Source organism: Semicossyphus pulcher, unplaced genomic scaffold (genome assembly GCF_022749685.1).
Source record: "Semicossyphus pulcher isolate SPU_LCO1_2020_fin unplaced genomic scaffold, fSemPul1.0.p SCAF_20, whole genome shotgun sequence".
Taxonomy (NCBI): domain Eukaryota; kingdom Metazoa; phylum Chordata; class Actinopteri; order Labriformes; family Labridae; genus Semicossyphus; species Semicossyphus pulcher.
In genome coordinates, this window is record NW_027211694.1 from 9,012,762 (window position 1) to 9,029,587 (window position 16,826).

Here is a 16,826-nt window from a genome sequence, read left to right on the forward strand (position 1 = left end):
GGGGCCGGCGTAGCTTGTCTGGATGTCTGAATTCAGAATGATGTGCTTGGGCGGGCTGTTGCATGGGATCGGGAGGCACTGATTCTCAGTCTTATGTTTCCTTGTATTGAGTTAGTTGAAGGTGATCTTTTTGGTCATTTAAAACCTGATATAAGTTTTGAATGAATATTAAAAAAACTGTTGATTGATCAAACTTTCTAGTACAAACATTTTGGATATGAAGTGTTTGCGTAGACACTAGGGATGGGACAAAATATCGCTAAGGCAATATTTAATGATATTATCATTACTGTGGGCCGCTATTCCCACCCTCAGGAGACACATTACTTTTTTAATGTACTTAAAGGGCCAGTTTGCCTATTTTCCACCTCAGTCCTATCATGCAATTATTGGGAGCTGATGCCATTATGGTAGGAAAGAGATGCAGTTTGGCTCTGTGCCTTTGGAGGACGCTATCCGCTTCTCCAATAGGCCAGGCAGCTCGCAAAACTACACGTCCTCAGTTTAGGATGCTGGACTCCGATGTCATGTCTCGTTCAAAATCGTCAGGTTTGAAATGTAGACTGCAGACCCGAAGATTTTTTAGACAATCCACCAGTATATTCTCGTCATATTTCAGATTCTGTACCGCTCTGAGCCGTTGCCTGCAGCGAAAACGGTAGTATTTCACTCCAGCGTCTCTCGCTGGGCCGTTCCTTTCAGAGGGAGGGGCGCAATGCACTCTGGGTGTTGTAGGAATGTAGAATGGGCGAAACCACAAGCTGTTTGTACAACTTTCTCCACAGCTATGGCACCAATTTAAAATATACAGAGAACACCAGCTTTGACTGACAGCGGCTTTTTCCAGGGGCCAATTGCTCCTTCAATAGTCGTGTTTCTTCAGTGTGATTATCAAGTCGGGCATTTTCCCACTCTGGTCTGTGCTGATTTCCTGAGTTTAAAGGTGTTTTGCAATTTTACAGACTTTTGTGGGACTAATGAGAACAGCCATTTCACACTACTTCTGGAAGTAGAATGAATCATGCTATAGTAATGAAGTTGCTGCACTGTTGTTCCATTTTCTGACCAAAGCCCTGCTCATTAGCACTCAATCTGCTTATACAGAAAAACTCTAATCACTTTGAAATGGAACAGAATTACAGTAGAAACATTAGGGAGTATTAGCTAACATTTTTAGCTAATTGAAGATTTAAAAAAAACAACCTGAAATATTAAAAAAAACAAGCGATTATGTAACGAAACAAAGCGAAATATGTGTGTCAGTGCTTCCCGGTTGGTACCCTTTTGTGTAAACCCTGATAATCTGGTTTTAACATGATCAAAACAAGTACTGTAACTTGCACAGAGGTGCTGGAAGTCCTATTATCCAGTTACACTTGTAAGACTTAAAGCATTATATAATTATAAACATACCAACATTTGGAGTTCACCTTTCAGTAGGGGTGGGAATCGCAGAGTAACTCATGATAGGATCAGGATGAACGATCCTGATACAGCGATTCTGTGATAAATTGCAAGACAACCCAGGCTTCCCGCGGCTCCTTAAAAAGTCTTAAAAGGTCTTAAGTTAAAATCAGAGAAATTAAGGTCCTAAATTGTCTGTAGGTATTACATTTGCAGATGGTGTGTTTAAGACTGATTGTAAAACTGTCACGCAGTGGTCTGAGAGGTCCAACAGTACCGTTACAAAGAGTATAGAAGCAATAGAAGTTGTTTGACAGTAATGTCTCAGACACACAGCTAGCTTAATGTGTTTATGTTTTGTTGGCTACAAACAGAGACACCTGGCTGCGTGACATCACGATATCTGACAATTAATTAATGAAGTGGTGACACAGTGACTCAAAATCACAGGGACATCTGCGCCAGTCTATCGATAACTGTGTTGCATGAGTCAGGACGAAGATGTATTGCTGTATTGATATTTCGTCCCACCCCTACCTTTCAGCCATGTTTACATTTCAGACTCATGTTACTACATTTTTTGTGTGCTTGTCTCAGGCAAGATCTTCTGACAAATATAAATAATAAAAATGAACTATTCCTTTTAATTTTACTTAACAGAATCGTGTTGAAACTGAAACGCATGATTAATGTGCTGTTAGTCATCTGCTTGTGTATAAGCTTGACATGTAATGAAATGAGTATGTATACAAACGTAATGATTCATTTCAGGCAAAGACTGTTTGTAGGAAAGAGGCAGATTTTCATTGAAATCAGTCTCGTCCTTGCAGTTCTTACCTTTATTTCCCATCTATTATCAGGTCATTGTTTAAGGACCCAAATTTTTCCACAAGTAAGCAGACAGTGTGCAGAAATCCTTAGTTTGGTGGTGTCATAAGTGCATGAATCGTCAGATAATCTCTTGGAACAATACTGGAAAAAGCTGTCAGTCAAAGCTGGTGTTCTCTGTAAACGATAGAAGCAATAATATTTGAAATTGGCGCCATAGCTGTGGAGAAAGCACCCAGTGTGCTTTGCGCCCCTCCTTCTGAAAGGAACGGCCCAGCGAGAGACGCTGGAGTGATATACTACCGTTTTCACTGCGGGCAATGACTCAGAGCGGAACTGAATCCGAAATATGACGGGAATATACCGGTGGATCGTCTAAAAAATATTCAGGTCTGCAGTCTACATTTCAAACCTGATGATTTTGAACGACACATGACATCGGAGCTGGGCGTCCTAGATGGAGGAAGTGTAGTTTAGAGAGCTCCCTGGCCTCCGCCAGACTACGTAAAACACGTCAACTGGCTTTCCAGGGCCCATTGAAGAAGCTTATAGCGTCCCCCAAAGGCACAGTGCCTTTTTCCAACCATGATGGCATTAGCTCCCCATAGTAGCATGATAGGACTGAGGTTGAATTCAGCAAACTGGCCCTTTAAGATCGCTCGTCTTGTGAGGGCTGTCTCTCTGCACTGGGCAGCGTGTTGGCACATCTCTGCCTACTCACACTTATGTAAAAGCGCGAAAAGAAAACTTGTGAGTGACTCTATTTCCTTTTTAATTGTGACAGGCTCAGAGTGAAGGCTTACCTTGACCCCCCGCTGGCAGCTAAAATGACAGTCCTCTGAGGGGGTCAGCCGGGGACAAGCATCCAAATTAAACGGTTAATGATTAGCTGCTTGACTTGAGACAGACTTTGGGCGCTAAAAGGATGTGAGGGGCCAAGGACAGCCTATTTTCTGTTTGTGTATCCAGCCGAGGGACGGCGTGTTGATCGCCCCCTGTCACTTGTATTTACTGCTCTAATGCAAAGGGAAAATGTGGTGTAAAATTGAATGGGGTATTAGCTGTCAGCATGTTTTCATTAGAGGCGAAGTGAATCAAAGCAGACGGTGAGAGACAGCCAGGGAGCAGCAACAGGCAGCTATGCAGGATAAACCCCGTAGCCTTTTAATGTGTTGTGCTGATGAGTCATCGTCATTCTTCTCACCTCCCTTTTAGAAAAGTATGTGTTAGTGTTGGGTTGTAATGTCAATTAGCAATGTCCTATGTGATGTACGGGATTATTTCCCTCCTTTAATAAGGAAGACTTGTTTAAAGTGAGCAGTGGGAGATGAAAAGCAGAGAGGCTGTTTAATGGAAGTGTGGTCACATTATCATTGATGTAATTATAATGTTTACATTGAGCGGGACTTACAGGGATTATCTGTAAATGTTCTTTAGAGGTAAGAGGATAAGTGATCAATCAGTTCGCCCTTTGACAGATAATTGGTTAAGCTGCAGGTTGGACAAAACTAGCTTTCACATGATAAAGCCCTATTGTTACTGTATTTGTATTGTAGTGTCTTATTATATTGTGCAATATGTTAATGTATTGTTTAGGAATTCAGCACCGGAAACGTGTTTACAAGGGAAATACATGGAACACCCTTGCTAGTAAATACATAGTGACTCTTAGTATGTATTCTATATAGATATTTTGATTTAAAGCTCCTGTGAGGACTTTTTCACGGGTTATGAAACAGACTGAAATTAATTCTGATTACTCTATAAGACCCACAAAAGCAAACCAGACCATTAGTGACAAAAGTGATTATTTCTATATAGTTATTTTTAATGCCTGAAACTGCTGGTAGGGGGTAGGTGTCAGACAAAGCGATTAACTGCACGCTGCCTTTGTTTACGTTTTCCAGGGTAAAAATTTAAAGTCAGTGATACATGTGACAAGCAGGATGAGGACACTTTAACATGTACAGAACAAAATCAGCAAAGAGATAAGATGTACGGCCATGTCCACAGGGGGCGCCAAAGTTAACACAAACCGAAAGTTCCTCACAGGAGCTTTAAGTCAAGCGTAACTTCTGCTGCTGGGTTACACACTGTGGGTGCTTTTACATCAGTTGATTAGGGATGGAAATTTCACCCAATGACAGTCATTGTCGACAAGTGAAAGATAGTTAAACAATGGAATCAATAGTGATTTGTTCAGGATGTCAGGAAACGCCTACAGACTATGTTACAGAATGATATTTGAAGTTAGAGTTTTGGATTCTCAAACACAGCCCAGAGGTGTGTGCGTTAGTTCTTGAAGAGTTGATATCAGTGGTATCTGATGACCTTGTGCTCTCAGATTTCAAACTGTAGTTTAAATCCAATCAGTATAATAAGGGCAGTGAGGCAGTTTGTAAATATTTAATCGTCCCAACAAATGGCAGTTGCTAAAAGTATGCTTTGTTTCAAACAGTTCTTAACAAAATCGTAGTCCCACATCTTTCTTTTTCTTGACAAAGCAAAAGCAGATCATTTATGTGATTGTTTTGTTTAAAAATATAGAAACATGGCCGTAACATTTTCCAACAGCGCCATGAAATGTACCGTAAAGTACGGAATATAAGACGCAGTCTGTTTTGGGGGGTATCCGAGAGGGGAAGAAGGTTTTCTGCAGTCAGGTGCTGCAGTTGATCTCGGCCTACGGTAACACTGATTGTTGTGATGGTGGCGGCTGCACTGGCGATCATGACGGCGCATGTCCGTGATAAAGCTTTAGCTAGATTATAGGCACAATACCTCTCTGCATTTTAAGCTGGCATATTGGTCACACTGGTATACAGTCCCTTTTTATAGATGGAAAATAATGTGTGAAAAGTGCATCTTATAATCAAATTTTATGGCAATTCATGCTCGTTTATTGCTTCTTTTATTCCACCAACCTGTCATATAGTGATTATACTCTGTGACAAAGATAAGCAGTCACACCTTACATTCAGGGAAGCTGAAACCAGAGCATGATTGTCATCTTTGCTTAAAAAAGGACTGAAATGATGAATCGATTTATTTTAGTTGATGAATCATTTTCTTATTGTAGCTCGGCTTCAGTCTCCATCATCAGTTGTTGGTTTTGACCGCATTTCTTTGCATAAGAGAAGAACTGTCTCATTCTCAGACATACCTTACTCTCCATGTTCTGTTGTCACTGCAAAGACTCATTATCCAAATGTGGTGGCATGATTTGCATTGTACCTCCTGCTGTGTGTGTGCGTGTGTGCGATCTTTCTGTCTGTCCTTCTCTCTGTCTGTCCACACCTTGACCCCACTGATCCTTTTCCCTATTAAGAAGCTGCTATTCCGAGTGCAGCTTCCCCTTCAGCCGTCAGGAGCTCCACTCTTTATTAGCCTCAGTCCTTTTGCACCCTCACCCACCCCCTCACCCCTGATTTGCCTGTCAGTAGCAGTTTCACACAGTCACTCTTCTGCGGCCCCCCAATTCTGCCCCCCTCTCCTCTCTGCCTCACACACGAGTCCACACAGCCGCCCACACAGGGTCCGTCGGCATGAATAGGGCTGAAAAACTGTCACGCATCATCAAATGTGCGAAGGCCCTTTTGAATGTATGACTGTGCCTTGAATGTGGAGGCATGTGAATGGGCGCAGAATGCGCTCTGTGCACATGGATGAATGGGCCAGCTAGACATTATATGTGTCAGAGAGATGACTCTATCACAAGACCGTTACACACCTGCGAGTCTAAAGCTGATTCCACCTCTCCCGTCAGTCGGCCATTGTGTTTAAAAAGGCAGTTTACGGGATTAGATTTGACCTCTGTTCTCACACTCCCTTGCGTGCTTGAAAGAGGTGAAAATGTTTAACATGCACGCAGAATGTGTGTCATTGTTGGGCAGCATTGTCGCCTCCTGTTAGAAGTGCTGATTCCTTTCGGGGATGGTGTGTTTGGAGGCCCGGTGACGAGAACACAGCTTGCTAACCTTTGCCTTTTTGGGAGGGCAAGCTCTCTTGTACAGAATCTCTTCCCAAAATATAAGACACATTATTTAGCTCTTTCCTTTGATGTTAATGTTTGATATTTGATATATTTAAAGTGAGAATGTTGTGATTAAAATGCTCTTTTGTCCTCTTGTCTTTTCCTCCCCAGGTCTAAGTGGACAGCCCACAGACATCGAGAAGCGGAAAACAGTGTTTGGGCAGAATTTAATACCGCCCAAAAAACCCAAAACTTTCTTACAGTTAGTGTGGGAGGCGCTACAGGATGTCACGCTGATTATCCTAGAAGTGGCAGCCATAGTTTCACTAGGCCTTTCTTTTTATAAACCTCCAGATGCCGAAAGAGACCGTAAGCAACTTTTTATTGATCCCTGTTACTGTTTGTTTTTGAACCTTGATAACATGTTTTATTTTAAAGGGGGGTTATTATGCTAATATCAAGCGTCATATTTCACTCTGTGATACCTGTGGAGTAGCTTAGCATAATTTATAGTAAAAAAAAAAATGCTCATTTTTCTCATACTGGTACTCTGTGCAGGCCCTCATACAGCCTCTGCCTGAAACGACTCAGCTCTGTCCCTTTAAGAAACCCCGCCCCTACAAGGCAGCTTTCTTCTGATTGGCCAGCTCTCCGAAGCCTGCTGAGGCTGCACTTTGTGACATCACAAAGCTGCCTGCAGACTGAGCTGAGAAGCCTGGGGATTACTCCACCATACTTTTACCTACAGATCTGAAACTTCACCCACGTTTAGTATGAACATCCAACATTGTAACATTCTATATATGTGTCAAATGTGCAACAGCATAATACCCCCTCTTTAAGTACATGTTTGTATGTTGCTTGTCCCTGCCTTATTTATCTATTGAATGTGTTATTCCATGGTAAAATCTGTTGAAAGCCCCACCCTCTTAGTGTTTAACACTGTATTCATTTGTATCAATTGGTGCCGGGATGATGTGATAAGCCAAGAGTGATTTATGTGAGAGTCCTCTCTGTATTCATTTCTTCCCCCTGTCCCTCTGCAGACTGTGGCAGGGCAGCTGGCGGTGTGGAGGATGAAAATGAGTCAGAAGCGGGCTGGATCGAGGGCGCCGCCATTCTTCTGTCAGTTATCTGTGTGGTGCTGGTGACGGCGTTCAACGACTGGAGTAAAGAGAAGCAGTTTAGGGGCCTCCAGAGCCGCATCGAGCAGGAGCAGAAATTTACTGTCGTCCGTGGAGGACAAGTTATCCAAATTCCCGTGGCTGAGATCGTGGTGGGCGACATTGCACAAGTCAAATATGGTAAGAGGAGATTATCAGCTACATTATTGAAGGCTTTTAAATGTTCCTTTGATGGATAATTAGAGACTTCATCGAAACTGAAATGCGCAATAAGTACACTAGTGTTCCTTAGAATTAAAGCCGTACCTCGTCTGTTTATCTTAGGTGACCTTTTGCCTGCCGACGGAGTCCTCATCCAAGGCAATGATCTGAAGATCGATGAGAGCTCCCTCACAGGGGAGTCGGACCATGTCAAGAAAACACAAGAAAAAGATCCTATGCTGTTATCAGGTAACTCACATTTATCGACAGACATTGTAAAAAGTTTCTCTTTATATTCCAACACACATCATCCTTAAGGTCTCTTTGTGTGAGCCCAGTCCTAATTAAAACGGAATGACCGATAACCCTTGTGCACTTTGATCACGTCGAAATGCTGTTAATTTTTTACAGATTTTTAAATGGAGGTCGACGGGGAAGCTGACCCTTGTCCTACTTTAAAAAATGGGGGCACTTTATGAACGATTTAAAGTTTAAATTAACAGAATAATTATTTAATGTGATGTTTGATGTGCTGTCTCTGCAGCTTCTCAGACCTCTCCAAATAGCTCTATAATAGACGATACCACACTGTTAAAAGTGGGAACGTTTGATAGTATTAAATTGACACAAGGGTGCTTTACTTTGGCCATAGCGTCACTGGTTTGATGCTCATGTTTTTTGAGCTTTATACAAATTTCTGTTTTGACTTTTCACAGATAAGCAAATGCGTCTACAGACTGGCGTTTGTGCTGTCAGACAGAGGTGTAAAGAGAACTGAAATATTCTACTGTTATTTTCAAACCTGGGCCCTATGTTTACATGTTTTGGTGTCAAAATGATGAGAGATGGACCTTTTGTGAAAGACAAAGATCCTTTGTTTAACCAGAAACAGCAGTTACATAGCTCTCTTCAAAGCCACCAGACTCCATTGACAAAACAGTAATTTTACCTCGCAGAACAAGAGGGTTGCTGATGGTCTACCGCTGCCTCGATCGGCTAGTTTGTTTATGTTATTGTGTGGTGTTTTAAAGGGTTAGTTCGGTTCTGAACCACCAAGTCCCGTGGTCTGCAAGGTAACATTTTATTAATGGACTCTTAAATGACTGACTTTAAAAGATACTCTAAAAAGAGTAATTTGTTACTTTCACCACTGCTGTCAGATAGTTTGTGACTGCTCTGTACTTTACAAGAAAAAGGGTGTAGGCATCCTGCAGAAACACAGGTGCTTTAGTTCATCCCACTTAATACTGACGCCACCAAGAGATAAGAGAGCGCTCTGTGTTTGCGTGCATATTGCTTCACCACTGCTTTTTGATTTCCCTCAGCACCGGCTGTGTCCCTTCTGCCATCACTCTCCTGAATGGAAGGAAAACATCCTCTAATTAACACGAACATGAGAGTACTTATAAGCTCTCCACTTCGTTTTCACTTCTGTTATTTCTCTTTTCTGCTCAAATCAACAAGATCTTTTTCCTGCATCGATTGAAGAACATTTGTGTGTAGCTGAGCATGGCACTTGGAAGCTAGGCTAAACCACCTTCTCAGTTAGCAGAAGAATTTAGCTCTGCTGCCACAGGACAGAAACACGGTTGAAGTAATAAATAAAGAGCACAAATGACTTGTGGGATACCGTGAGCGTCCTTTGCCTCCCTCCCTTAATGACTCACGTTTTTATTTTCCTCCCCTGTCCAAAGGCACCCATGTAATGGAAGGCTCAGGGAAAATGGTGGTCACTGCTGTGGGTGTCAACTCTCAAACTGGAATTATCTTCACTTTACTTGGGAGCGCTGAGGAGGATGAAGACGAGGAAGAGGAGAAGAAAAAGGAAAAGGAGGAGAAGAAGAAACAGAGAAAAAGTAAGCATCCCCACCACTTAATTCACTTCCTGTTTCTGTTGGTGCGCTGCAGGTAGACAAGTTCCATCTTCTTTTGAAACATGTTTTTTTTATCGACTGCAGAAAGAGTCAAGCCTGTGCTAAAAGTGTTTACTTGGTTACAGAGTTGCATGCTTGTAATAACACAGCTTTGACTACTTGCACAAGCTAAAAGGGCCTTTGGCAGCAGATGCAAGGCCCTGGTCTGAGCTGTTGGAGGTTCTTGCAGCTTCTTATGTAACCTTATGGATAGAGCAATTAGTTAGTTAGCTGTGTGAAAATAATGGAAAATATGCCAGTTATGATTTGTGTATTGCCTTTAAAGGAGCAATTCTGGAAAAAGCCACTGTCAGTCAAAGCTGGTGTTCTCTGTAATCGATAGAAGCAATAATATTTGAAATGGGCGCCATAGCTGTGGAGAAAGTTGTACAAACAGCTCGTGGTTTCGCCCATTCTACATTCCTACAACACCCAGCGTGCATTGCACCCCTCCCTCTGAAAGGAACAGCCCAGCGAGAGACGCTGGAGTGAAATACTACGTAGCCTTGCCCTTTAAGTACATTTCTTTTGCCAACTAATAGCGATTCCACTGTGTTTATTTTCTACAGACAAGAAGCAGGATGGATCTGTGGAAAATCGTAAGAAAGGTAAGACGCCTGCCCACACACACACACACACACACACACACACACACACTTAAACACACTCATAACCATATGTAATAGTCTTACAGGTTAGCCTTTAGCTTTAAACATGTCGCCCTCCCAGTGTTACAGCATTGGATGCAGGTTAAAGCCTCAAATTCTTAATAATTGGTTACAGTGGTTTCATACAAGTAGTGAGGAGTTGCATACTTTTGCATGACCCCCTGTCAGTGCATACCTACCACTGGCCGTTCTTGCCTCATCCATTGTCCTGTCTGGCCCTCCCTCCTGTCTCTCTCCTCTTTTCTCGTCCTTCCCCGGCACATTGCGCTTTGAGCAGCAGGTGCTACTGAATCCAGTTATAGCGATTAGTGGTGAGGAGATTAAAGCCATGCAACAATTCTGGGGCCAGAACATCTGCTTTCCCACCCATCTCTCTCTCTGCGACTGTCCCTCCGGCCCCCACAATTTGATTTCTATTGATGTCCTGATCTGAACTGTCCCAAGTCAAACTGTCAGACATGCTCTGCTGCAATTTTCAGACTGACAACGATGATAATGAAGCTGTTTAGCGGCAACCCAGCCAGCTAGCCCGGCCTGTAGCCCTGCTGGGGCACCATGATCAGTAGTGCTTGGGTCTGTGACCACAACCCTGGCACTAGTCCCTGGTGCACAGATTCCCTCTGCCTGCCAGGAATCAACAGTAATCCTTTAGACTGAGATTACACAGGCCATGTAAGTGCAGAACAAGCCACAGTCCACAGCAGCTGCAGCAGCCCAGTGCTAATGCCCCTCCTCTTCCTGCTACATACATTCACACACAATGACACGCTACAGCTCAGGCCATAGTAAACAGAGATTTTAGCATTGCCAAATTGGACAAGGAGCTGCAGAAGCTTATAAAAAAGACGCACAAATATAAATGACAGCAAGTGAGAGATGCTGAAAGATGTGTCAGTTGCAGCTAAAGCAGCAGCAGCAGCGGTAGCTTCAGTGCCCGGCAGAGCTAATGATTTTATCAAAGTGAGCGACACGACAGAGACCAGCCCCCGCTGGCCTGCCGGCTGCCTCTCCTCCCTCCTCTGCCATTAGAGGCACTGTGTCTCCAAGGTTACCTGGCTACATCTAGGTTTGGGATTCCCGTCAGTCCTGCTCGCACGGCAGGGGGTCTCCTGAGGGATGCTGAGGAAGAGATGAAAGAGTTTTATGGGAATTTAACTGGCAACAACTGCCGCTGAAGTAGGAGGTGATTCCTCAGACGCTGCTAGCTAGTTAACCTGTTCTTTAAATCTCCAGGTGGGCGTATGCTAATTACACTTTCAAATCTTGCTGCTAATTACTGAGCCGTCAGATCACCGCAAATATAATTACAGTGACATTTCCCAAGTTCCATGTCTAAAAGGGACGCCGAAAAAAGAGCTTGCTGAAATTTTGAGTGATGTGACCTCTGAAAGTCACTTTTCATTATCCTCAGATGTTGTGTCGTCCTTTACTTTAACATGTTCTGAAGCCACTTGCTGTGACTTGTTATCTGCTGAATCAAATAGCCAAATAACTAACAGGAGGAAACCAGTCCAAACCTGTTGTGGATCGACTTGTTCTTCTTGAAACAACTTTGTTTACATACAGTTTTTAATTCCCTCATGTCGTTTTTATTTCAGGTTTTGCAAATTTAAGCAAATTTTAACAGGCTCCATTTTTGTCTCTTGTCTGCTCTTTTGGTTATGCTGATTTTGCACCATCTGGTAGACTGGTGCTCTTTCCATAAATCCTGGAATCTGTTAAGGCTATGAAGACATCGAACACAATGATGCTTTTGTATAAAAATGAAAATGAGGTCATTTTCATTTTGATATATTTGTCTTTTTATTTTTCTTGTTCTTCTCCTGCAGCTAAAGCGCAGGACGGTGCCGCTATGGAAATGCAGCCTCTGAACAGCGACGAGGGAGCTGATGCGGAGGAGAAGAAGAAAGCCAACCTGCCAAAGAAAGAGAAGTCGGTTCTCCAGGGCAAACTGACCAAACTAGCTGTTCAAATTGGCAAAGCAGGTGAGCCAGACACGAAGGATCAGGCTTCTGGTAGAATTTAGATTTTTAAAGGTGAGGCATTATGCTAATTTCAAGCTTATTTTTTCCACTCTGTGATACCTGTGGAGTAGCTTAGCATAATTTACAGTTAAAAAAAACTCCACACACTGGTGCTCTGTGCAGGCCCTCATACAGCCTCTGCCTGAAACGACTCAATCAGCTCTGTCCCTTTAAGAAACCCGCCCGTACTAGCCCGCTTTCTTCTGATTGGCTTCTCTTTGTGACGTCACAAAGTGCAGCGTGTAGAAAAAACTGTGTGAAACCTGGCGTTCACAGCAGCCTGCAGACTGAGTTGGATTACTCCAACATACTTTTACCTACAGATTTAAACTAAGCCCACGTTTAGGCTTGACATCAAACATTGTAACATTATATATATATATGTCTTAAAATGTGAAACAGCATAATACCCCCTCTTTAAACACACTGATTGTACTCTTTTATCCCATAACTCTTTGTTCATTTATTGTCTCTCTCTTTCCCTGCAGGACTGGTTATGTCAGCCATCACTGTAATCATCCTGGTGGTGCTCTTTGTAGTCGATACCTTCTGGATCCAGAATCTGCCCTGGGTCAAGGACTGCACGCCCATTTACATCCAGTTCTTTGTGAAATTCTTCATCATCGGTGTCACTGTTCTGGTGGTGGCCGTTCCCGAAGGCCTGCCGCTCGCTGTGACCATCTCCCTGGCATATTCCGTTAAGGTAAAGTCTGCTAGCCAAGTGACCTGCGCTCAGAGCTGACCAGCTTACATTTTAGCCCATTAAAGCTAGCAGGCAGGGCGCTAAGTCAAGGAGAGTCGGCTAACTGTTCGCCAACAAAAGGAGCTGTTAATGTCAATCTTGTTAAATCGTCAAACATGTCTTAGAGCTGTTACAATCTACCTTTTTTGTCTTGTTCTCCAGAAAATGATGAAAGACAACAACTTGGTGCGTCACTTGGATGCCTGTGAGACTATGGGAAACGCCACCGCCATCTGCTCTGACAAAACCGGCACGCTCACCATGAACCGCATGACCGTGGTGCAGGCCTTCCTCGCTGAGAAGCACTACAAGAAGGTCCCCGAACCGGAAAACATCCCTTCCTCCATTTTAGACATCCTGATTCTGGGCATCGCCGTCAACTGCGCCTACACTACTAAGATCATGGTAGGCCCGGGAGAAGAACGGTGTGCTTTTCTAAATAAACCATCACCAGAAATATTTCCTTACATAAGCGTCTTCTTATCTTTCACCTCAGCCTCCAGAGAAAGAAGGCGGCCTGCCACGGCAAGTGGGCAACAAGACCGAATGTGCCTTGCTTGGCTTTTCAAACGACCTGAAGCGTGACTACCAGGCTATTCGCAACGAGATCCCCGAAGAGAAACTATACAAAGTGTACACCTTCAACTCAGTCAGGAAGTCTATGAGCTCGGTGTTGAAGATGGCTGACGGCAGCTATCGTATGTTCAGCAAAGGGGCCTCGGAAATTCTCCTGAAAAAGTAAGAAAAAGAGTTTTACTGTTGGATTTGATCTGTTTTTTCTTGGAAATGTGTCCTAAAAATACAGCCTCTGATATGTGAAGCGTGATAAGATCTGTCCACAGAATTATTCCATTCAATAAAAGGTTATTCAGTCGATTTTCTTCTTGCTCCAGCTGGCCACAGTTTGCAGTAAATGATATGCGTAATGGCTTAAGCAGCTAAGAAGTTCAAGTGCATCCCACCCAAGCCCCTTACTTTGCGACTTAAAAACAGGCACTGAGAAAATGAGCCGGTAACAACTCAGTAAGCCTCTTAACCAAGCAGGCTTCTTTTTAACCCACAGAGGGCTTAGTGTGACTTCTTACTACTGCAGCTCACCATTCAGACGCTTTGTCTTCTCTTCTCGCTCAACCCGTTATCTCATCTACATTTATGGTATCCTCCTATCTTCATTTAACCCTCTTCTCTACACTTTTAGAATAATATATCTCCTTCTCAACTCCCAGGTGCTATAAAATCCTAACAGCAAATGGCGAGTCGAAGGTGTTCCGCCCACGGGACAGAGACGACATGGTGAAGAAAGTGATCGAGCCCATGGCCTCAGAGGGCCTGAGAACCATCTGCCTTGCGTACAGAGATTTCCCCGTCTCCGAGGGCGAGCCTGACTGGGACAATGAGAATGACATCCTTACTGGACTCACCTGCCTCTGCGTGGTGGGCATCGAAGATCCTGTGAGACCTGAGGTCAGTGGCATTGAAGAGAAACGGCAGCATGAGGAGAAAAGTTGCTCGTGGATGACACAGATTTCACAGATGTGAGGGCCATTAGTGCAGGCTGCAACATTCAGCTTAAAAGATAAATGCAACGATGGGACAAACTGGCTAAACATGGTAGAATTAACATTTTTTAGGTGCAAAATATCATGAAACAATTGGAGGGGCCGTATGTTTTGAATGGATATTCTCATATTTTGCATGTGTTTCACATTTTTGGATGTTTATTGTTCACAGTGAAAAAGTGAAAACTGCTAAATTCTGTTTTTCCAGATTTACATGTTTAAAAAGGTCGCGTCTGAAATGGGCAGCTGCAGGTTTCTATGTAGAACCTTCGTCATTCACCTCAGGCTGCCTTCTTGCTTTAGCTTGTAGTCAAGCTTACCATTCCAATACCTCCTGGCGATTCTGGCTCGTACATATAAGGCCGAATAATCGATCCTAAAGATTAAATAAAGGCATGAAAGGCCAAAAAAATAGAGGACAGTGGATAGTGTTGGAAAGGGGGAAGAGAGTGGCGATGACACGCGGCAAAGGGCCGAGGGCAAGAGTTGAACCGGTGGCCGCCGCATCGAGGACTGTAGCCTCTGTATATGGCTGCCGATTTAACCGCTGAGCTAAACCGGCGCCCTGAATAATCGATCCTAGAGCAGCCATGTTTTCTACAACTTTGGAGTGACAGTGCAGTGCGGCTGCTCCCCCACGTGGGGGAGGGGCTACGCGGTCACTCCAAATACTGTCAGCCAATCGTGGCTAAGGTCTAATAGCAGAGGAGGAAGGAGAGGCTCAGAATAATAATTAAATTAAAATATGTATACAAATTATAAAAGGAAACAAACTTCTCCAACGTCATTCAAAACACATTAGAATAATAGAAAATTGATTGCATAGCTAAAATATGACCCCTTTAAGCCACATGGCCTGTGTGAGTCTAGGTGCACAATTTGCTTCTTCTTTTTTTGGAAAAGGCAACATCACGAAATAGACGACAATTAGGTAATTTTGTTACATCAAGTCCTTTTCCAGTCTTTTATATACAGATACTTTTATATATACTGTGTGAGTCAAGGTGCACAATTTCTAAGTCGAGGAGCTTTATGTTATTGCATTCTAAGCTTGTGTTGGTATTCATCAGCTCGCTGTGTTATGCAAGCATCAGCTGCCCATGAGTCAGGTTATTCTCGGAAAGTCGTAGTTTGTATTACATGGCTGACAAAAGGCCAAAGTGTTTGCACCTGATAAGAGAAGCCACACATGAAGACGACTACTTAAATATGGGAAAGTAGCGAACATTTTCTCCCCTGGAAGACTCTTCTAGTTTAACAGACACAGTTGTGTCAATAATGTAAAAAGAGCGAGTGAGAAATTGAAACCCTGGCCGCTTTCTTACCTCCATAAATCAGCTCAATTTAGTTGGGAAGTCTGGATGTCAGACTTTTGCTTTCAGAAGGTAACGTATGGAAGGCCGTTCGACAAGCGCCCCCATAAGGAATATACTGTCAGCTTTATTGATGAGCTCTTTCCACTCGACCATGAGCGCCTATGGCTCCTGGCTAATGCAAGAAAATGCAGACAGGAGATGCAGCATCGGCCATTTTTAATATGAAGCCGCAAGATTGAAATATTGAACTAGCACAGGGGTTGGATAACAAGGCTTTTGAGGGCGTTGTTCCGCAGTGAGACAATGAACTTAATGTTTGAAAAAGTCACTTATTTACTTTGGATTTGTGGCGTTCTGTTCCAGGCAGGTAGCATGTAATCAACTTGTTTGCTTGTGGTTTTAGCAGTGAGATTATGCTACACAGTGTCTATATGAACCATAACCTGCTGAACTTGAGTTTCGATGACCAAGGGGATATGCAAAAACAACACGCATTTCCTCCTTCATCGTGTTAACGCTTTCTCTCAGGTCCCGGACGCCATCAGGAAATGCCAGCGCGCCGGCATCACGGTGCGGATGGTGACCGGCGACAACATCAACACAGCTCGAGCCATCGCCACCAAGTGCGGCATCCTGCTGCCTGGAGACGACTTCATCTGCCTGGAGGGGAAGGAGTTTAACCGGAGGATACGCAACGAGAAAGGAGAGGTGGGCTACAGCAAAATACTGCACCTCAACAAGGCTGTTGTAAATGTGTTTGTGGGATTCTATCAGAGTTTTGTTTCATGTTTTAGATTGAACAAGAGCGCATCGACAAGATCTGGCCCAAACTACGAGTCCTGGCACGATCCTCCCCAACCGACAAACACACACTAGTGAAAGGTAGGTCTTTTTTTTCCTGGTTTGGTTAAACGCATAGTGTTTGTTTTACACTTTATTTTGAACTTTCATGCGTTTCTTTGCAGGTATTATTGACAGCACAGTGATAGAACAGAGGCAGGTGGTAGCAGTGACAGGAGACGGTACTAATGATGGTCCTGCTTTGAAGAAAGCTGATGTCGGCTTTGCTATGGT

The 16,826-nt window shown here is 43.4% G+C and overlaps 1 protein-coding gene across 4 annotated transcripts in view; it reads left to right on the plus strand.

Annotated features, from left to right (window-relative positions):
* The window catches only part of atp2b1a (ATPase plasma membrane Ca2+ transporting 1a), a 45,506-nt gene that overhangs the window by 18,262 nt on the left and 10,418 nt on the right, over positions 1 to 16,826 (plus strand). For all 4 annotated transcript variants that reach the window (XM_069671266.1, XM_069671267.1, XM_069671268.1 and 1 more), the window contains exons 3-15: positions 6,377 to 6,574; positions 7,252 to 7,509; positions 7,654 to 7,779; positions 9,225 to 9,386; positions 10,013 to 10,051; positions 11,941 to 12,096; positions 12,624 to 12,838; positions 13,040 to 13,282; positions 13,374 to 13,615; positions 14,104 to 14,341; positions 16,281 to 16,460; positions 16,547 to 16,634; positions 16,718 to 16,824. In XM_069671266.1, coding sequence (XP_069527367.1) covers positions 6,377 to 6,574; positions 7,252 to 7,509; positions 7,654 to 7,779; positions 9,225 to 9,386; positions 10,013 to 10,051; positions 11,941 to 12,096; positions 12,624 to 12,838; positions 13,040 to 13,282; positions 13,374 to 13,615; positions 14,104 to 14,341; positions 16,281 to 16,460; positions 16,547 to 16,634; positions 16,718 to 16,824 — 2,252 coding nt within the window. The remainder of the gene's footprint in view (positions 1 to 6,376; positions 6,575 to 7,251; positions 7,510 to 7,653; positions 7,780 to 9,224; positions 9,387 to 10,012; positions 10,052 to 11,940; positions 12,097 to 12,623; positions 12,839 to 13,039; positions 13,283 to 13,373; positions 13,616 to 14,103; positions 14,342 to 16,280; positions 16,461 to 16,546; positions 16,635 to 16,717; positions 16,825 to 16,826) is intronic.